This window comes from Delphinapterus leucas, chromosome 17 (assembly GCF_059928025.1).
Source record: "Delphinapterus leucas isolate spDelLeu-1000000601 "Yukka" chromosome 17, BTC_Dleu_Yukka2, whole genome shotgun sequence".
In the NCBI taxonomy this organism is placed as follows: domain Eukaryota; kingdom Metazoa; phylum Chordata; class Mammalia; order Artiodactyla; family Monodontidae; genus Delphinapterus; species Delphinapterus leucas.
This window is the reverse complement of record NC_143145.1, coordinates 14,596,705-14,620,226: the sequence shown is the minus strand read 5'-3', so window position 1 is coordinate 14,620,226 and position 23,522 is coordinate 14,596,705. Positions and strand designations below refer to the sequence as shown.

Sequence of the window (23,522 nt, the reverse complement as noted above, 5' to 3'; positions counted from 1 at the left end):
TGATAAAGCTAAAGGAACAGGCCAGCTGAGTAGCCTAATTTACTGCTGAGAAGGCAGCAGTACCAAGTGTGGCTGAAAATACAACATCCCCAAACAATCCCTCTCTGTTGAGGATCTGCCTTTTTGCCCTATTTATTTTGTCCTAATTTGTAAGTCTGAAAATGTTAATTCTAGCCTGCACATCTTTAGCCCAAGTTCCTGACTCCTGCTTATTGACTGTTTCTTCCCCAAATCTTGATTATTTCTGACATTAACGCTGTATCCAGATTCTGACTCATTTATTTAACAAATTGAAAACTGTACATTAGGGACTGAAATCACAGCTGGTTAAGGTGGGTCCTGTTTTTAAGACCCTGCTTCTTGAAGTCATAGCTCTGTAAAGACACATGTAACACATGGTTGGGATGTGTGTTACTGTTTGTTCTGTTTTTGGTTCTACATATACATGGGTAAGAATTCACTTTCAACCTGGCCCCGAATGATAACTTTTCAAAATGTATCAACCTGAAAATGATAACAGAAAACTCATTCATTTCCTTACATCTGCCAAGGAGTAGTATTTGAAAACTTAAAAAAAAAATTCATTAGACTGCCAAAATTCCCAAATTAATCTTTCAGGTAAGGAAAATTCACATTCCTTTTAAAAAAAAAACTGAGGTATCATGATGGACATGATAAGCTATATATCGCTAATAATCTATAATAAATTACTCTATATATACTAGATTATATGACATATAATCTATTATAATGATGATATAAAACACAGATTGTTATATTTCTACATTATGTATTATACTTAGAAGTGATAAGAATCTTACACTTTTGCATTCTAGATCATATTGCTGCTGTTCACAATAAAAGGAGGATGGAAACCTACACTGTACTTTACCAATAGCAGTGCTTTTGGAGGGTGTAGTCTTAGCCCAGGGATACCTGTATCGATAGTAAGAAACGAGCATTCTCTCTCTGATTTCTCCTTCAATCTTTTGGTCGATGACCAGGAGCATAACTCCATATAAGTACAGTGCTTCACACTATGATGAGAAAGAGACAATAGCCAAGTTCACAGGAGTACACACGCTTATGGAGTGAAGCTGATAATGTGTGAAAGGATCACTCTGCTCTGGTTCCTCCTAAAAACTTTATATTACAAGGAGAATGCAGGTTCCCCCCAAAGGGTCCTCACCTTCTGTACAGAATGAGCTTTGAAAAGTTTATGCAAAATAAAGTTTAATTTACAATGACTATCTTTCAGTTGGTCTATTTTTCATATTTTGCTTGGGATACCAAAATGGAATCCCAACATTATGAATACATAATAAGTCATTCACTTATTTAACAAACATTTCTTAAGTGATCATGATGTACTAGGTACCAGGCTAGATGTCTGGGATGCAAAAGATAAAGAAGATAGGATTGTTACACTGAGGAAGCTCATAACCTGCACATAATCTTTATTCACTTGTAGCTCTGCTCCAAGTCTACTGTGTTCTAAATTCAGACAAAGACCTGCCAGTTAGAAGATAATTATCAGTTTATTTTGCTTCTCCTTAAAGAAGGATACACTGTATGTATTTGTGACTTACAGGAAAAAAAGTAACGCTAAGTTTGACATTCTTGATTTTTAAATTTTAAGTGGTCACTACTACTTACTAGAAGTTGTTTTCCATCTTCATTGAGAAGCACCGTTTCCAAGGTTTGCTGAATATAAACACCTTCATTGAGATCATCTAGATACCTAGAAATGAAACCGCAGAGCAAGTTATTCATTGATAATAAAAATGTTAATATCTCTGAAGAAGGACAGTAAAGATTTTTAAAAGATTAGGCAAGATACCAGGCATTCTGGCCTTCAAATAGTTTGTGGCCATTCATGCTCTTGGGAATAGATTGGTGAGCAGGAACTCATAGTGATCAGGGCCACAGATTATTTATGGCCACTCCAAGTAAAAGGAATATTCCATAGTCCTGATTTATGAATTACAGATATCTTGGGAATAATGGCATAAAAACATGGACTAGTTAGTTTAAAAGCTAATGAGTAATGAATTCTTATGGGCTAGAAGGAAGACAATATTGTCTGGTCAGGGATAAGAAGGAAGACTATGGTTACCAACGCTACAAAATAAGTTTTACAAAATAAGTTCCTTTTTTTTTCACTTCTCATATATAATAAACTAAATTAGGATCAAGATTGAAAGCCAACTGACTTGGTACAAAGCAAGATGATTATAATCCTTAACAAGAGCAGGAAATTATATTAAAACTTTAAAATACTTAAGATGACTAGTGCCACAGGAAGGAAAAGACAATTATCCACGGTATAAGCTAGTAAATTTCTTAGTAACTCAGAAAGATATACATGTTCTAGTCCATCCCTTCTCCCTCTCCACTATTTACTATCAAAATAAGCTATGACTAAATTAGTAAATACCTGTTTAAGTCTACAATATATTTATGCACACTTTGAAATGCTAAATAAAATCTGGTCACAATTTCTGTGTTGTTTTCCCGAAACTCTTCATCTAAATCCTGTAGCTCTGGCTTAGCTTCCAGTTTGCTTTCCCATAATTCTGGACCCTAAGAAGAAAAACACATTTATGTGAAACATCAAGAAAAGAGCCACAAACCAATAGAACTATCGGTAACAATTTCAAAACAGTCTTTTAAAAATTTGTTCTTATGCCTCAAAAGGGATATCAAAAATTGAAAGCAGAGGAACAGAAAGTAATGAAGATCTCAGAAGCACAGATATAAAATCCCTTTGAAAGAAATGGGCTTGAATTGCAACCACAATTGACATGCTTTTAAGTGTGGGGTACTTCAATGTGAAATACATTATACCAAAGTTATCTTTTTAAAATTTGATTATATTGTGTTAGGGCTTCCACACAGTATATTATTTTAAAGTTAGCTGATACTAAATTTGGTTGAAAAGCTTTTCTTTTTAACTCCTTCTCCATAATTACTTAACCTCTCAGAGTCTCCTGGTTTCCAAGGAAAGCATGCTTTTGTAGAAAAGACTGGTAAGAAAAGCTGTTGAGGAAGATTACCTTAAAATAGCTGAAATCAAATATGATATCTCCGTATTTCTGTTGATCAGCTCGGTCTTTTAACCTGAATACAGCAGGAATAAACTCAGAGAGCCTCAGAAGTTCAGCAATGATGGCATTGCCACAGGAAACAATTCTTAGGATTGCTTGGCCACAGAGGTTATTCTCAGCCAAAAAGTCCAACATCGTGAGGATAATCAACTACTCTGTGCCCGGCCACAGGGAAATGTGTAACTGGCTTCAGAGCTGGGGTCTGTAAATCATCAGATGAAACCAGGTCTGCAGATACACTGGCCGCTCCATTAAAGGACCTGTATCCCCCCCCCACAAAAAAAGTATGAAAATCTCCATTTTTTTAAGGAACCATGTGAAACACACACACAATATTTTTCTTCCAAACTCACTGAAAAAAATTTATAACACATAATGAGTTCTGATATGGAGGGAGGGCATTTAATTTCCACTCTTCATGTTTTCCTTGTAGAGGAACTTTGCTAAATTGCTACTCTTGGCCTCTTTCTCAACACTTTATTCACTTCTCTCCATGAGAAAAGACTTGATGTAGCTGATCCCTGAGCTTGTGAGAAGGTTCCAAGGTGCCCTAAATTGGGAACAGATTATTAAATTTTCCTTACAGGAATTGTACCACTTCTTTTACCTTTGGGAAAAGATAACTATGTCCTAAAATCTACTAGAATTAGATGAGGGAACAACCTTTAAAAATGTTTTTTTCAGGGGATTCCCTGGCAGTCCAGTGGTTAGGACTCTGTGCTTTTACTGCTGAGGGCCTGGGTTCAATCCCTGGTTGGGAAACTAAGATCCCACAAGCTGCGCGGCACAGCCAAAAACAAAAGAGAAAAAAAATTTTTTTTCATATGTCAAGTATGGGAGGTCCTGTGATTGAGACTAATATATGCCTGAGAAATGTGACAGGGTGACTCTAAACGTAAGGACAACTATTTCATACTAAGCAGTGGAGAAGTTCTGATTAGGAATGTATCTTCAAATGATATCATCAAAACTTCTGACAATAAGTTCTATGCTTAACAAAATTGAGAGTAAAGTTGCAGAAACTCTGGACTCAATGGACAAACCAAGAATGAGTCAAAAGCTGACTTCATCAAATCGTGATTTCGATAATACAGTGTTTTGTACTCCGCAGTTGTCTTTCATAGTATGAGCTTTAAATGGGTAATTTTTGCAAAAAATTTCCAAGGCATCATTCATTTTTCCAAAGGGCCTCCCAATTCTTTTTCACCTCATTATCTTTTGAAGTGTTAATTGTGTCACCATCTTTGTTGCATTTCTCTCCTCTAATTGTTAATTTAGCTAGGTCATCATTTGTGAACTTCATGGAAGCCTAAATTATTTTTCAACTTCATAAAGGCCTGTGACTTCCCAACATTTGCACTTTCACTTGGCATTAGGATCCTGCTCTATCAACGTGATGTCAACAATTAAGAAAACTGACCAAGGGACTTCCCTGGCAGTCCCGTGGTTAAGACTCTGTGCAGGGGCCATGGGTTCGATCCCTGCTTGGGGAACTAAGATCCCCACATGCTACATGGCCTGGCCAAAAAAAAAAAAAAAAAAAGACTGACCAAAAAGTAAGAAAATTAAGAATTTAATGACCAAATAGACAGCTTTGGACAAGGATATGTGAATGAGGACTAATGTTACAAGTGGTCAGTTTATTAAGATGTTTACATCAATGCCACTTTTGAGTTCCTCTGTAGCCACAGCAAAACATTCCTCAATGCCTGTCACACATTTCTAAAGTTCACCCACGTGATGAGCTACCTACTGTAGGTATCTATTACCTGGAAGCTCTGTATAACCCTTCAGGGTTTTCTTTTTTCCTTTTGGAAGTTTCTATCATTGATTCACAATTTGGAAATGTCTTCATTTACTGGGATGCTGTGGCAGCAACTGCTGGCTCCTCAACAGTACTTCCCACTCACCTGCTCCTTTCTTATTCTAGAGGACAAAACATTCAGATCCTAACTTTCCCTCCCTTGAAGCCAGGTTAGACATGTGACTCACTTGTGACCGATGAGATAGAAGAAGTCTATGGTAGAACTTTTAGGAAATATTTTTTTTTCTCCAGCTACAAGGAGAGAGGCATGTCAAGAGAAATTTCTCTTGTTGCTCTGGCTATCCCCCTTCTTCTTGCCTTTGAGTGTGTTCCAATGAATATTTGATGCCTGAAGCTGCAGTAGCCACCTTGAGACCATGAGGTAACAGGCCTAAGAGAAAAAAACGCCAGGAACTTGCAGACTGTGGTGCAGAAGGAAAGAATCTAAATTCTTATTGATGTTACTGATTCCTTGATTCAACTGTGGCACTACCTACCTCTGTAATCCTTGTTAAATGGACTGCTTTACGGTTTACCTAATGTTAATTGGGTTCTGGATTATATGCAGGTGAAAGCATTTCCAATGATACAGATTCACTTACTCAACAAATATCTACCCAGTGCCTACTATGTGCCAAGCACTGTTTTAGGACCTGAGGCTACCGTAGTGAACACAACTAACTTCCTGCTTTCATGAAGCCTACATACTGTTGGGAGTGGGAAAGAGATAAACAAATAAACATATTACATATCAGGCTTTGATAACGCTGTAAAGAAAAGCATGACAAAGGGATGGAGCATGTGTTATTTTACATACAGGAGTGTGTAAAAGCCTCTCTGGTAAGATGATATTTGAGCAGAGGCCAGAAGCAAGTGAGGGATCAAGCAGTAAGGGTATCTATAGCCCCTAAGATGGTCCCCAATGACCTCCACCTTCCTATTCATTCCCTGAGTGTGACTTACTGTCTCCCATCTAAAGAAGGGAATAGGGCAGATGTGAAAGATACCATTTCTGAAATGAGATTGCAAAAAAGACTGTGACCTCTGGCTTGGGAGCCCTTTCCAGCGTGTGTGTCTTGGGAGAAGCAAGTTGTTAGGTTGTGAGACAGCCCTGTGGAGGAGCCCTTGGGACGATGGAGAAGTCTGCCAACCACCACTTGAGTGAGCTGGAAAATGGATCCCCCCAACCCCAGTTTGTGTTCACAGCACAGCAACCTCCCAAGAGCCCCTGAGCCAAAGGCACCCAGCTAAGCCACATAGCTGATTCCTGACCACAAATGTTAATAAGACAATAAATGCTTATTGTTTTATAGCCACTAGGTTTGAGGGTAATTTGTTAGTTTACTGATAGTGATCTAAGAGAAGGGCATTCTAGGAAGGGGTTACAAGTAAGTACTACCGGACAGAAGCAGAGATAGGGGAGGTGGAGTTGGGTCCCATAGCAGAGATTACTGAGAAGCCACTACAGTTGTCCACAACTCTCTCTCATGAGGGTTGTGTATAATACACATTAAGGCATAAATTAGTAACAAGTGTGTTCAGTTTTCTCTGTGACGCTTGCTTGTTAAGACACGTTGATCTCTAACAGGCTGAATTTCAGATAATTTCATTCCATTTTTCCCACTGAAAAGGCCTGCCTTGGAAAATAAGACAAGTGAGAAAATAAAGGAAAATGAGAACAAAAGTCACCTGAAGTCCTCTGAAGACCACTAAACTAACCCAGGTCTCAGGAGGATGAAACTTTAGACTCAATTCAGAGGAGGGAAGGCTATGATGAACAGGTCTAACTGCTACCATTTGGATATCAAGATAGGACAGACAATGTGGCCAAAGAGAAAACAGCTTAAAGGAAGGCAACATGACCTGCCTTCTTTCCCAGCAAACAGACAGACAGGTATACTCAGCGCCTGCACGCACGTGGTCAGGGAGGCTTAGGCCTGGGATAATGACTTAAGTTAAAATTCTTGTGTGTCCAAGTCTTATTTTAATCCTTTTTACCTAAGAGTTACACTGCAGGCAACTTTCAAAATATTATTTGGCTAAAGTCTTTGGTAAATAGCCTCACTGTTGGCTGAAAAACTGGTCCTAAAGAACAGAATCTAAGAAGCATAATTAAAGATGCCTAATCATGCTGCAGTGAACTCAGAGGTAGGTGGCTTTATAGAAGATGTTAAGACTTAGTTGAGATTAAAAAAAAATTCACTCTAGAATGAGATGCAAATAAACATGGTAGAAGAAGCTATATTAAATCTTCCTTTTTTTTTAATTGGGGTATAGTTGCTTTACAATGTTGTGTTAGTTTATGTCGTTCAGAGAAGTGACTCAGCTATATGTATACATATATCCCCTAATTCCCTCTTTTTTGGATTTCCTTCCCATTTAGGTCACCACAGAGCACTGAGTAGAGTTCCCTGTACTATATAGCAGGTTCTCAGTAGTTATCTATGTTATACATATTAGTGTATATATGTCAATCCTAATCTCCCAGTTCATCTCTCCCCCGCCCCCAACAAATCTTCCTTTTAGAGGTTCTGCTGGTGCTAGGGATGAAGACAACTCATAAAGACCAGCTTTCTCAGTAGAGGCTCTTACTATTTGACATGCAATGAAACCAGAGATCCCACTCAATTTCCTAATTTTGTTTTTACAAGGCACCCAGAAAAGTGGTTGTAACTTCATTTTCAAGAATTTGGTACGGAATTATGATTTTTAGTTTGGAAAGTAATCCTAGACAAAAGACAACATGCCTTCAAGAATAAAGCATGGCACCATCATACCAATTACCCAATGAGTACAGAACTGAATTCTGAAAATTAAATTGCCCTGGGAAGAACCACTCTTTATCCTACTCAGAGGACAAAAGAAGACTGATCTATTTTAATCCTTTTATAAAACCGCAGTTCCATAAAGAAAGAAGCACTGGTCTCCACCAATCCGTTATCAGGAACAAACTATAGCGGTTGTTGATCAAAAGGGACCGGCATATCTCTTCCAGAAAAGTTCTAAAATAAGCCTAATCGCTCTAGTCTGAGAATCCTGAAAAAGAAAGAAGAAAAACCGGAAGGTGTTCCCTGTTGTGGGCAAAGGCAGTAAAGCCTCTCTCTCCCCCTTCTCCCAGCAACTCCTAGGCTGGAGGAAGCTCCACGCACTTGGAATCAATCAGGAGAACCGGTTCCATTACCGGCTCTGTGTTTTTTAGTTTTTTTAACTGTACGACCACAGACAAATTAGGCCCCTCGAAACTATTCTTTGAAATTCAAAGGACTTTGGCATGTCGTACATAGGTGGGGGAATTAAGGTGCAGAGAGGAGCAATGATTTGCCCAAACTCACAGCCCGTGGTAGAACTGGAATTCAAACCCGGGTCCGTCAGACCGTAGAAGTTTCCACCAACCACTCAGGTTTCTGGAGAGTAAATGGAGAAATGACGACGTCCACAGAACATTGCTCCCGGAAACTTGGAAGGCTCAGATGCAGACTAAGCAGCTGAACATCACTTCCTAAAGCGCCAAAGAGGTGTGGAAAATTGTTTCCACCTGAGTGGAGGAGATGCAGAGCCCGGACTGCAGCAGCAGCTCCAGGAAAACCCTCAGTCCTCCACGCCAGGCTCCCCCATCCAGACCCCACCCCATGCCGCAGAAGCCCCCACCAAGGCCAGCGCGGCCCAGCCCTGGGGCGGGGGAGGGGACGGAGGACGTGAAGGAGTGGGCGCGCGCACACCGCCCCTACTCACCTGTCACGCGGGCCGCGCCAGGCCGCACGCGCAGGGCCGGCGGGCGCACGCAGAGTCAGCTCCCCGGCCACCACCCCCTCCGTCTCCGCAGGGGTTCCCTTCTACCCCCAGCCCTTATCCACAGCCGGCCAGACCCCGGCTTCCGCCCGGGGCTCCCTCAGCCGTCACATGACAAAGGGGCGGAGAGCGGGGCGGGGCGTCATGTGACCGCTCGCCGGCGACGACTGATGACGCCTGAGCCCGCGCTCGCCGTTTCAGCGACAGGGGAAGGGAGTTAAGGAAGTAGTTGGGGGTCCTGGTGTGGGAAGTCTGGGCGCAGCCAGACGGAGCTACATCGGGCAGCCAGGTAAGGCAAGAGCGGGGCATGGTGATGGGGAGGGTGATGGGAGGTGTTGCCTCCCTCTCGGGCTCTTCGCCGGTGCCCCGAGCTACGGTCTGTGGACCTGTGTTATGGTCTTGGTTCTTTTCACGCCACAGCAATGAGGCTGGGGCGGTTTACCTCCCTCTCCAAGACGCCATCTCTCCATCCTTGGGCTCTATGTGTGTGGGGCAAAGATCACGAATTCTTTTTTTATTTTTTATTGAAATATAGTTGATTTACAATGTGTTAATTTCAGGTGTACAGCAAAGTGATTCAGGTAAATATATATGTATAATTATATATATATAGAGAGAGAGAGTGATTCAGGTGAATGTGTATATATATATTCCTTTTCAGATTCTTTTCCTTTATAGGTTATTAAGATATTGAATATAGTTTCCCGTGCTATACAGTAGGACCTTGTTTTGCCTGTTTTATATATAGTAGTGTGAGATCACGAATTCTTGATCTAAATAAATCTGGTTTGAGCCGGCTTTCAAAGCAGGGCCTTGGGCAGATCGTTTAAATAAACTCTCTGGGCGTCAGTTTCCATTTCTCTCCTATAAATGGTTGTGAGGATTAACGATAATGAGAACGAATTGTAGGGGCATCAGTTTATGGCTTGCTATAGGGAACCTAGAAATGGTGGTTTCTGTTATTGATGTAGCTCTGCCGAATCTTTATTGGTCACCTATTTTGTGTGAAGAGCTGTTCTATGTTACGTGGAATCTGTCAGAATTCTAGTTTAAGTTGCTCCCAGGGTGAAAGAGTGGCAGATATGGGAGCAGGTAGTTATGATGGTTTTTAAAATAGAACGGGGTGGGGGGGGAGGGGGAGAGAGAGAGAGAGAGGGATAGTGGTAGCATGAAGGAGAGAACAAGCAACTGAGAGGGCTTCATAAAGATGTAACCTTGCATATTGGAAAAGAAGATACAGTTATGGCTGAACTTGTATAGGGCCCTGTGGATTTAAAGGAGGTCAGCACAGTATCTAAATTATTTGCTCTGTGCTTACCACTTGTACAGAAAGATGAGAGGAGTATTTTTATTTTTATATTAGCTAATAATTGGCGTCACCTACAGAGAATCTTATAAACCTGCTCTGGTCTGAATGTTTGTGTCCTCCTCCTACCCCCACCCCCCAATTCATATGTTGAATTCCTAAAGCCAGTGTGATGGTATTAAGAGGTAGAGCCTTTGGGAAGAGCTTAGGTCACGAGGATGGAGCCCTCCTAGTAGGCTTAATACCTTTATAAAAGAGGCTCCGGAGAGCTCCCTTGCCCCTTCTACCATGTGAAGACACAGAGCTAGAAGGCCCTGGCCATGAATCACCAGAAGAGGGTCTTCACCAGAATGCGACTATGCTGGTGCCTTGACCTTTGGACTTCCCAACCTCCAGAACTGTGAGAAATGTTTTTGTCGTTTATACGTTACTGTGTCTGGTATTTTGTTACAGCGGCACCAACAGACAAAGACAAGGCCTGTTAGGGAAGGCAACATAACATGCTAGGGAAAAGCTCAGGAAGTGCATAACCTTGTTTTAAACTTTCTTTGAGACCATAGGTACAGAGAACAAAACAGTCACAGTTCCCTGGGGAAGGCTCCAAAGGGGGTTAGTTTAAACCAGGGTTTCTCAACCACTGCACTGTTGACATTTGGTGCCAAATAATTCTTTGCTGTGGGGGGCTGTCCTGCGAATTATGTACTTAGCTGTACTTAGTGGGAGAAATAGGGAAAAGTGTGTTTAGTCCATCTTTCGCCTCCAGCCATTCTCTTTGCTCCTCGATCTGAGTCGTTCCTCTTGATAGTGCAGAATTAACAGATGAATGTTTTCCCCACCTCTCTGCAAGTGTAAAGTTTCATTGGAGTAATGTGAATTTTGCATTCATATAAGGATGGCTACCATGTAGTAGACACTTTACATTTATCCTGGATTACATTAATCCTTATATACACTGTGTCGTAGTCAGCTCAGGCTGCTATTAAAAAAATACCATAGACTGGTGGCTTAAGCAACAGAAATTTATTTCTCACAGATTTGGAGACTGGAAGTTGGGGACCATGGTGCTGGTATGGTTGGATACTGGTGAGAGCTCTCTTCCTGGTTCGTAGACAGCCACCTTACTGTATCTTTTCATGGTGGACAGAGAGAGCAAACCTTGGTGTCTCTTCCTCTTCTAATGACACTAATCCCATCATGAGGGCTCCCCCCTCATTTAAACTTAATCAACTCCCACAGGCTCCATCTCTATATGTCATCACATTGGGAGTTAGGGTAAACATAAATTTGGGGGGGACAAAGTTACCTCAGTGTTCTCCATACTTGAATTATTTGGGGTGCTTCATAAAAATACAGTTTCCTCAGTGTCCACTAGAGACTGATTCAATAGGTCTGAGATAGTATCCATTAATAACTGTATTTTTAGTAAGTATTTCAACTGATTCTTAAAATCAGACAAGTTTGAGAAAACTACAAAATTTAATTTAGGGGACTTCCCTGGTGGCGTAGTGATTGAGAATCAGCCTGCCAATGCAAGGGACGTGGGTTCGAGCCCTGGTCCAGGAAGATCCCACATGCCACGGGGCAACTAAGCCCCTGCTCCACAACTACTGAGCCCGCGTGCCACAGCTACTGAGCCTGTGCTCTAGAGCCCGCGCTCCACAACAAGAGAAGCCACCGCAATGAGAAGCCCGGGCACCACAACGAATAGTAGCCCCCACTCACTGCAACTAGAGAAAGCCCGCGCACAGCAACGAAGACCCAACGCAGCCAAAAATAAATAAATAAATTTATTTTAAAAAATTTAATTTATTCTTATAATAATGCTGTGAGATAGATGTGATTATCTCCTTTTTACACGGGAGCAAACTGAAGATAGAGAAGTTAAGCAACTCAACCAGAGTGATGCAGTTTTAAGTGGGGTGGACAAGGTGGAATTTCCAGGCATTCGTGTCCAAGGTCAGTTCACTTATGCGCTATTCTGTATTGCTGCTCACAGTATTGTATGATTAACTTGATGGTAATATTTGCTCTCATTGTAAAAGATTATATGCCAGACATTATTCTGAGTGTTTTGTTATACGTATGAACTCATTCAGTCCTCCCAGTAATCCTTGAAGTTGGCACTGGATCATGCCCATGTTGCAGAAAGGAAAAGTGAAGCATTGAGAGGTTAAATAACTTGCCTAAAGTTATTCAGCTACTTAATTGGCAAAATCAGGCTTCAAGCTCATGTAGTCTGGCTCCAGAGGCTACAGTGTTTAACCCCTACTAGAGTTTTTAGTCATTAACCCCTACTAGTATCACCTCCATATTCTACTCTATAATGTAACTAATGTTTATTTTTAATATAAACATGTTTCATGTTATCTTTAAGTAAAATTAATATTCCAGGAAGATGTATCATGTTCATACTGTGGCTTTACTCCATCTGGCTTACCCCCTGGTGTGTGTGTATGTGTGTGTGTGTATACACTTTGATAATTGTGTTTCCAGAACAGTGCTATCCAATGCAGTAGCCATTAGGCACATGTGGCTATTTAAATTTTTTTTGATTTTGCGTTATTTTAATATAGCAAAGCATTGACGAGAATAATAAATAGGCAACTTATTTGATAAATTTGGTTTTATAAAAATATTTGTTGAACAGAGTTGCTTGAAAAGAGGCAAAAAGACAGTATGTAAAAATATTAGTGATGAAATATTTACATATATCTATTTCAAAAATTAGAATAGAAAATATTCTCCATCTAGAAGCATTACTTCTGAGATTACCAGGTTCCCTGGCACCTGTAGTGTTTCACAATTAAAAAAAAATCATGGTCTTCAGAGAACAGTCATATGAAGGTGCCAACAGTTTCACATTCATATCATGACATGCAATTTTGAAGAGAATCATGGGAAATTCTATGAAAAATTAAAATAATAAGACCACATTGAGATAATATATCTTCAGAAAAATACTAGTGTCACAGTATTAAAGACAGAGATGGCTAATAAACTGATTAATGAATGTAAATATGTACCAAGAATGACAGTTTCTTTTTTTTTTTAAAGTTTTGGTAATCAATATAAAAAGATTTCTAAATCTGTTTTAATGCATGTAGTTATATGCTACTATTATTTTTTAAAAGTGTAGTTGACTTCCAATATGGCTATTTAAATTTAAATCGATTAAAATTAAATAAAATTTAAAACTCAGTCACGCTAATCACATCAATAGTCATGCTATTATGACTCTCAGTAACCACTGCTAATCAATAGTCACACGTGCCTAATAGCTTCTGTATTGGACAGTGCAGATTATAGAACATTTTTGTCATGGCAGAAAGTTCTATTAGACAGTGCTGCTCTAGACAATTTAGACTTACACTAGAATCAAGATTGACTAGAAAACTGAATTCTTGAACCATATCGTTTGATCTTTGCAGGATTGTGTTTTTTGAGTAACAGTTGGTGTTATAATAGGTATACCCCCAAATCTAAATGGCTTTGCACAATTGAAGTTTTTTATTTCTTTCATGCATGGAGCCTGATTGGTGGGCAGTTTTCCTCCAAGCAGTGAAGTAGGAACCTAGGCTCCTTCCATTTGGTGGTTCTCTATCTTCAGTATGTGGCTTCTAAGGTCATTGCTTGCCTGTTTCAACCTGACAAATGGGAAAGAGTGTGGAGATAGAGTGCCATTTTCATGGATGGGGCCTGGAAATGGCTTCTGTTTCACTGCCTTGAATTCAATCATACTGCCACACCTAACTGCAAGGAAGGCTGCAAACTGTGGTCTAGCTGTACGAGCAGGTTGAAGAGGAAATGGGTTTGGTGGGCACTGAGCTGGAATCTGCCACACGTGTCCTGTCCTTAGCTTACCTTGAGACATAATCTAAGAAACAGTCCTCAGAAGCTTACTATTACTGTATCGTAAGAATATTATTAAGGACATTTTTCAGTACGATTCTTATTATCTCATACGTGATGATCCATGCTGCCTTGATTGCCATGGAAAGCCTTATTTTTCTTGAGTTCTTGGCGTACTTTATGGAGAAAGAGAATTCTGTAATTTTCACTTTTTGTTTTGCTTGTCAGGAAATCTCATAGCCAAATTTGTAGTTACAAATATAGTGCTGTGTAGAATCATAAAGAATCCTAAAGCTTATATGATTACATTCTAAATTTTCTCATGTACTTGGTTTTCCCTTTAATCTGTTTTTTGGTCCTGATTTTTATGAATTTACATATTTTCCCATCTTATTGCATATGTTTGTGTTTATATTGTGTTAACCATCCCAACTTGTTTGGTGTAATAAAGTGAGATTGTAAATAAATACTGTCTTTCACCAAAACACACATATTCAAAACACCATTATTGTTTTTTTAAAATTTTTTTTTATTGAGGTATAGTTGTTTTACAATGTCATGATAGTTTCTACTGTACAGTGAAGTAGAGTTCCCTGTGCTATACAGCAGGTTCTCATTAGTTATTTACTTTCTACATATTAGTGTGTATATGTCAACCCCAGTCTCCCAGTTCATCCCACCCACCCCCCCACTGCTTCTCCCCTTGTCATTATTGGTTTTTCATTCATATACATGGTCATGTCTTCTCTCAGTGTGAAATTTTAACACCACAGAAACTCCCAGAAGATAACATAATGAGAACCCTTGTTCCATCATCTGGATTTTAACATCTGTAACATTTTGCCATATTTGCTTCAGGTCTTGATTTTTAAGATCATTTAAAGAAAAAAAACAGATAAAGTCCCTGGACCTATAAGGTCTACCTGGACCTTTATCCTTCATTAAGACCCTCTATGCTATGTTCCAAAAAATACTTGCTGAATATTTGTTAATTGAATGATTTGAATTGATGACGAGTTGTACTGTGGATGTTTGTAGTAGACTAACACCTCAAAAATAGAAATTAACATCTTAAACATCTTCTCTGTGACCTTCCCTTTTTATACCCTGTGTCATTTTTAATGAATCTAATGATTGACAGGCCTGCTTGTTGAATGAATGGATGAATTTAATGAAAAGGGACCAATAATTGAGAAACTCCTGTAGTAATCCAGTTGTGAGGTAAACATGGTGGCAGTGGAGAGGATTGGAAGGGCCACAGATACTAGACAGCTCAGAGACAGTTAAGCAATCTGTCCATGGGCACTCAGCAGTACAGTGGCAGAACCTGAATTCATGCTCTATCAGTATGGTTATGAGAAAATACCTTTTTTGCTACCATACAGCCTTTCCTCTAAGCCTGTGTAAATTCTCTCCACTTTTCTGGATGGTTTCAGTGGACTGAATTTCAGGTGGTTTGTGAATTAAGCAAAGATGTCTTTTTGTAGGGAGCTTTACGTAAGTAGTCCAAAGCTTAAAGAGTTGTTGATTGAAGAGAGAGATTAGGGAGTGTTTTAATATGAAGATAATAATTGAAACTGTTACAGTGGGTGAGCTACCAGAAGATAAGAATTTACAGACAAATTCTGTTTTATTCTTAAACAGAATCTGGGATCTCACCAAGTCTATAAATCTTGGAACCCAGAGGAACTGTCAGAAATAAAAGTTTTCTTATAGTTTTCAGAATTCAATTTGTATCAGATAAGTTAAAAATTACAGGTTTTCAAAATTCTCCCTTATTAAACTATTTTATTGCTACTATTTTCATTTTTTTGGAAGAATGCTTTATATGAGCAATGTACTTTTTCTGACACACTTATGTTTTAGGTTTTTAGGAACTGTGCTGTTGTTGAATTCTTTAGAGAATCAGGGAATCTTTTGGAAGAGGGTGTTCTCCCTCCTTTATATACTGAAGTACATCTTCTTTATTTATTGAAATTCATCTATTGTGTTTGGTGGCCCAGATGATGGGACAATGCTTTGATATCCTTTCAAGTGATATAGAATGTAGATAATTGTGTAGCACTTGTGGGATATTGGATACATTCATATGGATGTTTATAGTGGTTCTGTTTTCCTGTGCAGTTATTATTCTTATTCATAAATTTTGTTTCATTGTGTTTGAAAACTTAGGTAATAATTTCAAGATGCCAGGGCGTTCCACTTCAAGTTCAGGTTCAACTGGTTTTATATCCTTCAGTGGTGTAGAATCTGCACTCTCCTCCTTGAAAAACTTCCAGTCCTGCATCAGCTCTGGAATGGACACAGCTTCTAGTGTTGCTTTGGATCTTGTGGAAACTCAGAGTAAGTAATAATTAAAATTTATTTCTTTGTGTCTATTTTGATGTAACCCTGAGTGGTGGCATTGCTCTAGGGATGCAAGATACCGCTCACCTTTTGGGTAACGTTGGGACAATCATTTAATCCCTCTGGGCATCTGTTTTCTCATCTTCTTTTACATACCACATAGTGATGTACTGCGGATAAGATGAGATTGACTCATTCATATGTGTTCAGACCCCCATGAGCCACTAGAGACTGCACTAGAAATTTATGGGCTGAAACATGAAGGTATCTGACCTCAAGGAACATACGATCAAAAGTATGTGACATTTGTGGGACTTCCCTGGTGGCGCAGTGGTTAAGAATCCGCCTGCCAATGTGGGAGACATGGGTTCGATCCCTGGTCCAGGAAGATTCCGCGTGCTGCTGAGCAACTAAGCCTGTGCTTCACAACTACTAAGCCTGCACTCTAGAGCCTGTGAGCCACAACTACTGAGCCCACACACCGCAACTGCTGAAGCCTGAGTGCCTAGAGCACATGCTCCACAACAAGAGAAGCCACCGCAATGAGAAGCCTGCGCACTGCAACGAAGAGTAGCCCCTGCTCGCCGCAACTAGAGAAAGCCTGCGTCTAGCAACAAAGACCCAACACAGCCAAAAAAAAAAAAAAAGTATGTGACATTTGTGAACTGTACAGTATACAGCATTATGATAGTTATTTTCCAGTAATTTAACTATATTTTGTTCATGCTTAATTACTCAGTAGACAGACTAAGCTGATGCTAGGGGTACTGGTAAAGGAAGGCCTCTACAAAAGATGAGAAAAGTTCAGTCTTGCTGCGCTTGACCACAATTTTTTGATGAGAAGATCTAGAAAGATGTTATTTGTTTGGGTTAAATTTGTTTTTATTTTATATTATATATGGAAGCAGGGGAGCAACATAATCTTTTTGTTTTTCTTTTAATATCACTGTTTTTCAGCAATTTGATTGTGATGTGCCTTGGTGTGATTTTCTTTGTTTATTCTGCCTGGTGCTCTTCGAGCTTTATAGATTTGTAGGCTTACAGTTTTGATCAAATTTGGAAAAAAATTCTGCCGCTATTTCTCTTCCCTCTCTTCTCCTTCTGGGGCTCCAATTACATGTATGTTAGGCTGCTTGGTAATGTCTCATAAGTCACTGAGGCTCTGGTGATTTTTTTCAAGTCTTTTTTTCCTCTCTGACTTTAGTATGAATAGTTTCTTTTGCTGTGTCTTCAAGTGCATTAGTCCTGTCTTCTCAAGTGTCTAATTGACTAAATCTATCCAGGGAATTTTTAATTTCAGAGACTGTATTTTTCAGCTCTAGAAGACATGAAAAAGAATTAAATGGAATCTTATTTCTCTCCTCATTATGCTCATGTTTTCCTCTGTATGCTTGAGCACATGGAGCGTATTTATAATAGCTACTTGAATATCCTTGTCTGCTAATTCTGGCATCTCTGTTGCCACTTGTGTGTATTATGTTGTTGAGTTTGGGGATTTTGTCATCTTCTTTTAAAGAGTATTGACCTTTGTTTTGGTTGGCAGCTAAGTAATTTGTGGATTAGGCTGATCCATCCCAGGCTTGTTGTTAAACTTCCTTAGGGCAGGTCTAGTGTAGCTTTACTTGAGGGCTAATTTAGCCTTGTTACAAAGCTTGCTCTTTCTGGAGTCTCTGTTGATTGCCCAGAGAGTTCAACGCAAAAGCTCTACTCTGCTGGATGGAATTTGAATGTCTTCCAGTCCTGCGTAGATTCTGGGAATTGTTCACTTCGCAGCTCCCAGCAGTTGTTCCTCAGCAGTTTAGGATTCAGCATCAGACTCAAGGGGATCTCTGTGCAGATCCCTCACGGGCTTTCCCTGCATGCCCCCTTCTGTCTTGCAAAACGCCTGCTACTCATCCTCCCTGAACTCCAGTCTCTGTCTTCTCAGTCCTTGAAGACTGCTGTGCTCCTCTTGGATTCCTTCTCCGTTTTGCAAGCAAGAGGGCAATTGGAGGACTTACCTCACTTGTTTTCCTTTTCACAGGCATCCCAGTTCTGCTCTGCCTGTTGTCCCACTGCCTGAAAGCAGTTGCTTCATATATTTTGTCCAGCCTTATAGTCACTCATGGCAGAAAGGCCAGTTCCATACTAGATATTCATTCACAGCTGGCAGCAGAAGTCACCCATCATCTTTAGTGGGTGGCCTCTAAAGGTCTTACCCCTGTCCAGCCTGATTTGTAGTCTCTTTTTGATGGTGATAGATATTCAGCTTTGGTAGGTAGTCCTGGGTAAACTCATAATAAGATCTTAAATCATAAGAGAGAAGGGCTGGTACGTAACCTCCTGGAGGATTGTAGTCAGTGTTTTTCAGGATTTGCTTTGAAGGCTTCTTAGTATGTTTGATACCAAGTTCATTTTTGTTTGTTTTTGTTTTATTTTTTTAAAATAAGAAGTATATTTTGATGCAAAATGCAACATCTGTTTCATTTAAAAAGAAATATAAGCATCGTGTTTTGAAAGATTCATGCTCTAAAGCAGGGATTGGCAAAGTTTTTCCATGAGGGGTCAGATAGCAAATGTTTTCAGTTTTGTGGGCCATGTGGTCTCTGTTGCAGCTCCTCTGTTGCAGGTCTGACAATTATTATAAAAATAGTTTTGACCCTGTGGACCTTGTGGAAGGGTCTTGGGGACCACATCCTGAGAACTGCTTATGAACCTGAATTGGAGTGCTTATGAGCAGGACTTTGGTGACAGGAGAAACTCCCTACAGAGAGGATGCCTAGGGTGACCCCCACTGGAGTAATAGAACAAGAGCTTGTTAGGAGAGCAGTTTTCATGTGACACCCGACTGAGGTGCCGTCTGAGGACCCAGAGAGTAGAAAAATACCTGGTATTTAAGTAAATTTGAAAGTAACTCAGCCTCTAACAGTAAATGAAAGACTTTTAGGAGACAGAGCCAATATTGCTACTTAATTGCAGGACTTGGAATCAGCCTGATACGGTCTCTAGTCCCAGTTCCAGCTTTAGTTCTATAACTTGCTCAAAGATAGGTAATTTCTTTGAACTTCTAATTTTTTATCTGTGAAATAGAGATAAAAATGCCCATTTTATAAGGTTGTTGGAGTTAAATAAGATAGTATATGCAAAGTGCTCTTAGCATAGTGTTTATTCAATAACTATCAAAAAGTATAGTCAGCAATTAGAAATTTAAGGGTCAGAGCTTAGAAGAAGGACCTGTGATGTGAAGAGGGGAGCAAAGGTGGATGAGTTTGGAGTCTAAGGCTTTTGGTTTGTGTGCAGCTAAATCAGTAATTCATGTTAGCCAGCATTACAATGATTAATAAAGGTTTCTTCCTTCAGGTTGTTTACAGTTTAGCTGGGAAGCAAGACATATACATGCTGTTCAAACATTAAGTGAACACTGAGGGCCTAAACATTGAACATTAAGGTCCTGAAAGAAGTTAGGACTTTATTATTGGATGGTTTAAAGTAGAGGAGGAATGTGGCAAGATCCAGGTCTAGAAAGATAACCTCATGGCAATACTGAGGATGCTACGGAGGATGGAGATACCTCAAGTAGCTAATGAAGTTATTTCAGTAGCTCAGGTGGAAAAAGTAAGTTCAACTAAGATATCATAGTTGAGGTGAAGAGGATTCGATTTGTGTGCTTTGTGTCTTATATTATGCCCCTACATTGTGATATAGGCAGGATAGTGTAATGTAAGAGTGCAGAGCTTTGTGTACAGAATGCCTGGGTTCTTGTCCCAGCTCCGTCACTTATTATTTTTGTGTCCTTGGACAAGTTTTGTAACCTCTGTTTTAGATTTCTGATTTGTAAATGGCATTATTGTGGGGATTAAATGAGATAATACTTACAAATTACATAGAGCAGTCATTAATACTTAATAAGTGCTCAGTAAATGTTAGCTATCATTTAGTCATTTGGTTTGCATTTGAGTTGACTATTTTCTTGGGCAATAGTCCATGGACTGGGAGAAATTAAAGTGCAGAAGAGCAAGTGGGAAAGTCCATCAACTATCTTCAGAGCAGAAATATTCCCTTTTCTTCTTAGCCTTATAAGATTAGACACACTTTCTGTTGACCTTTCGGGTTGCCCAGTTTCATCACAAATTAGAATGAATTTTGACAAAATAGGTGGTAACAATCACTTGGGGATCATTTTCTCACTTTGCACCGCAATTCTCTTGTCACTATATTATTAAATTATTGGTGGAGGGGATTCCTGCTGCCGAGAACTTGGGTGGTGATGTGTTTCGTTTTGTTTCCTGTTGGTTGCATATTCCTATACAGGTGCTTGTCCCTATTCAACTTTCTAGCATATTTGAAATTATTACCTTTCCTCGTGTTACGTTACAGCATATGGTGTCTGGGCAATTAGACTTTTGCTGCCACCCTATCTATTAGTTTTTCTCTAAATTTATTGGTATTCTAGTAATTCTTTATTTGAACTAACTGGGAAATGAAATTTGTTACGTTAGGAGATTTTTCAGATAACCGGAGCTTACTTTTCAGATTTTAAAGTTTATTATGTACTTTTCTGTCTTCTTAAGCAGAATGTACTGATCTAATTTATCAGAGCTGTAGGTATCAACATCATCTTTAAGCAACTGAATTTTCATAAGCCCTTTAAGTTTAGTCAAGTAAATTTGAGGAATGGCCCTTCCCTAAAATGTTAGTGTACCTCAGGGTTGCATCCTCTCGTCCTGCCTTCAGATGGCCTTCAGAGGTTTGGTTAACATTCTGCGATTCCATGGAAAATGTATGTGCCTGAGGATTGACAGTTCTTATCAGATTCTTGCTGAATATTTGTGAGGAACGTTTGGAAGAAAAGAGTAAAAGGATGTATATTTAAATTGCCCAAGGGTCCAGTAGATGAGAAAACTGTTGGAGAGCTTCTGGATTTTACTCTCTATATTGCTTTTCTTTCTGTGACTTGCTGAAAGAAACAGAGCAGAGAGACTTCAGTTATTATGGTCAGGCAGGTAATTGGATGTTTGTTGAACTATTCTGAGGTACGGTGATGATAATGATGGCCATAATGATCAAAAGATGATAATAGCTTGATTGGCTACACACGTCAAATGTGTGCAGGCACTGTGCTGTTTTCACAAGTGATATCTCACTTGGTCCTAACTAATCCTTCAAAGTAAGGACTGTTGTTATCCCCACTGGGTACATGAGCCACTGAGGCTTAGCAAAGTTAAGTGCTCTCCAAAGGTCACACAGTTACGAAGTAAGTGGTGGGAGTTGAGATTTGAGCATAAGGGACTTGATTGCAGTTTCTGCCCTTAACCATTACACTTTATTGAAAATTGATTGTGTTCGTCTAATGGCATTTGCAGCAATTGGATAATATTGAAATAACATTTAGTGGTATTTAGCTCAGAAAATTTTGGTTATTTTGTTGAGGTTAACATTATCTGATTTTTCTTTTTTGTCCCTCTTCTTCTTCCTTTCCTTCTCCCTTTTGAACTCCGAAATGAGGCTGCATACTTTTTCTTAAACAGCCCATCAGCTTTTGTCCTATTCTGCTAGTGAAGTTCTCAATGACTTCCCTTGGACATTCACGTGTTCCCTGGACTTTAGTGTCTTCTACTTGTAAAGGCAGAATTGAGTCTGGTCGTGGAAGGAAGAAGCTGGGAACTTTTGGGGTCATTGTACTGACCGTAGTCTATTAATGGACTTGTTGTAATGTTAGGAAAATCAGTTCCTTTTTGGTTAAGTGATGGCTGTCAGGTGTCCTTTCCATTGCAGCCAGTTGCAGTCCTGACTGATAGAAGTGATACAGTGAATTGATTGAATGATAGTCTGTTCTTTCATGTATCCAGAATTTGTATTCTCATTAAGAATCATCATCTTTTTAAACCCGATTCCTTTTTTTCTCACCTTGGTCTCCACCTAGGCAATAAACAGAGCTTTCACTTTGTGACAGTTACTTTAGAGTTAATGATGAACAAAGAACAGCCATCAGAGTTAAAACTTACATGGCCTTAGAAATTTGTGCTTCTCATGAAATTTGTGCTTCTCATGAATAACTGAACTTTCAGATTTGCAAACCTTAAGCATTCAGTTCAGTGCATACTTCTGAATCTGGATGCTTTGGTGGGTAATATTCTAGTTTTTCCCCTGATATAAGGCATTCTAAAAATCTAAAAATTTGAGGGATAGAGAGAAAAAGAAAATTATGAACACCCATAACCCTATCACCCATCACCTAATTTTATGAAAAAGGAGTAATTATTTTACTTAAATCTTTTATGTTAAATTTATTTTGAAAATTACTTAATGGTTTGAGAAGCCAGCACGTACTGACCTCACATTCTCAAGACTTCTTTTCTTAGGAAGATCCACATTATGGATTTTCATTATGCTGTAATAAATTTCTCCATCTAGAGAACTGCTTCTTATAGCCAGGACTCTAGTTAAAGTGGGAAGGTTTCTTTTTGGCCTTGCTCTTATACTTTATTCCATAATTATGTTATTGAGTAGAAGCAGTAATTGGAAAAAAGTAGTAATAGTGGGGTGGTGGCCACAAAGACAATAAAAATAACCATAAGAAGCCAATGTTTGTATTCCTTATATAGCTTTTAAAGCTGGAGTCAATTATAAAAGCAAAATGTTATTATAACTTAAATAAATGAAGGCCATTGAAAATTATGGTATCTGTAGTGTTAAAAGTATAAAGGCATTGCCTACAGAGTGGTAAAAATCCAGCTCTCTCAAAAAGCTCAGTTGTTTTGCCTATATCTTCATATTTCCCAGATGTAAGGAAAAACTGCACTGTTTCTACTCTGCTACTCACAGTGCTTGTGACACTTCTAGCTCCACTTCCCACTCCAAGCAATTCTCCAATTCTCCAACTGGGTGTCCTACAATTCAATTCAATTCTGATACTATTTACCTGGAGTTAGTGTCAGATCTCACAGGTTAAGCGCTCAGTCCCATAAGACTGCCCCCACTGCCCTTGGGTTCTATAATTTGCTAGAGCAGCTCACAGAACTCAGGGAAACAGTTTATCTACTAGATTACCGATTTATTATAAAAAGCTACATCACAGGAAGAGCCAGATGGAAGAGATGCAAAGGGCAAGGTAAGTGGGAAGGGGCGCGAGCTTCCATGCCCTCTCCAAGCTTGCCTCGCTGCCAGCACCTCCATGTGTTCACCGACCTGGAAGCTCTCTGAACCCTGCCCTTTTGGGTTTTTATGGAGGCGTCATTCAGTACCCACGCACGTGCAATTAAATCATTGGCCACTAGTGATTGAGTCAATCTCCAGCCCTCTAATCATGTGGTTGGTTTCCATGGCAACCAGCCCCCATCTT

At 39.5% G+C, this 23,522-nt stretch overlaps 2 protein-coding genes across 9 annotated transcripts in view; one reads left to right on the top strand and one right to left on the bottom strand.

Annotated features, from left to right (window-relative positions):
* The window catches only part of WASHC5 (WASH complex subunit 5), a 55,731-nt gene extending 46,929 nt beyond the window's left edge, over positions 1 to 8,802 (bottom strand). For 2 of the 5 annotated variants that reach the window (XM_089898728.1, XM_022554104.3), the window contains exons 1-6: positions 8,644 to 8,802; positions 8,244 to 8,410; positions 3,057 to 3,367; positions 2,438 to 2,583; positions 1,657 to 1,741; positions 937 to 1,037 (exon numbers count right to left, since the gene is read on the bottom strand). In XM_089898728.1, the coding sequence (XP_089754854.1) occupies positions 937 to 1,037; positions 1,657 to 1,741; positions 2,438 to 2,583; positions 3,057 to 3,242 (518 nt within the window). In that variant the 5' untranslated portion in view covers positions 3,243 to 3,367; positions 8,244 to 8,410; positions 8,644 to 8,802. Of the gene's footprint in view, positions 1 to 936; positions 1,038 to 1,656; positions 1,742 to 2,437; positions 2,584 to 3,056; positions 3,368 to 5,099; positions 8,182 to 8,243; positions 8,411 to 8,643 lie in introns of those variants that run through there. The other 3 variants (XM_022554101.3, XM_022554102.3, XM_089898727.1) reach the window with 3 other exon arrangements.
* Positions 8,444 to 23,522, top strand: part of NSMCE2 (NSE2 SUMO ligase component of SMC5/6 complex) — a 224,373-nt gene continuing 209,294 nt past the window's right edge. The window contains exons 1-2 of one of the 4 annotated variants that reach the window (XM_089898732.1): positions 8,444 to 10,406; positions 16,028 to 16,198. In XM_089898732.1, coding sequence (XP_089754858.1) covers positions 16,042 to 16,198 — 157 coding nt within the window. In that variant the 5' untranslated portion in view covers positions 8,444 to 10,406; positions 16,028 to 16,041. Of the gene's footprint in view, positions 11,963 to 16,027; positions 16,199 to 23,522 lie in introns of all 4 variants that reach the window. The other 3 variants (XM_089898731.1, XM_022554106.2, XM_022554107.2) reach the window with 3 other exon arrangements.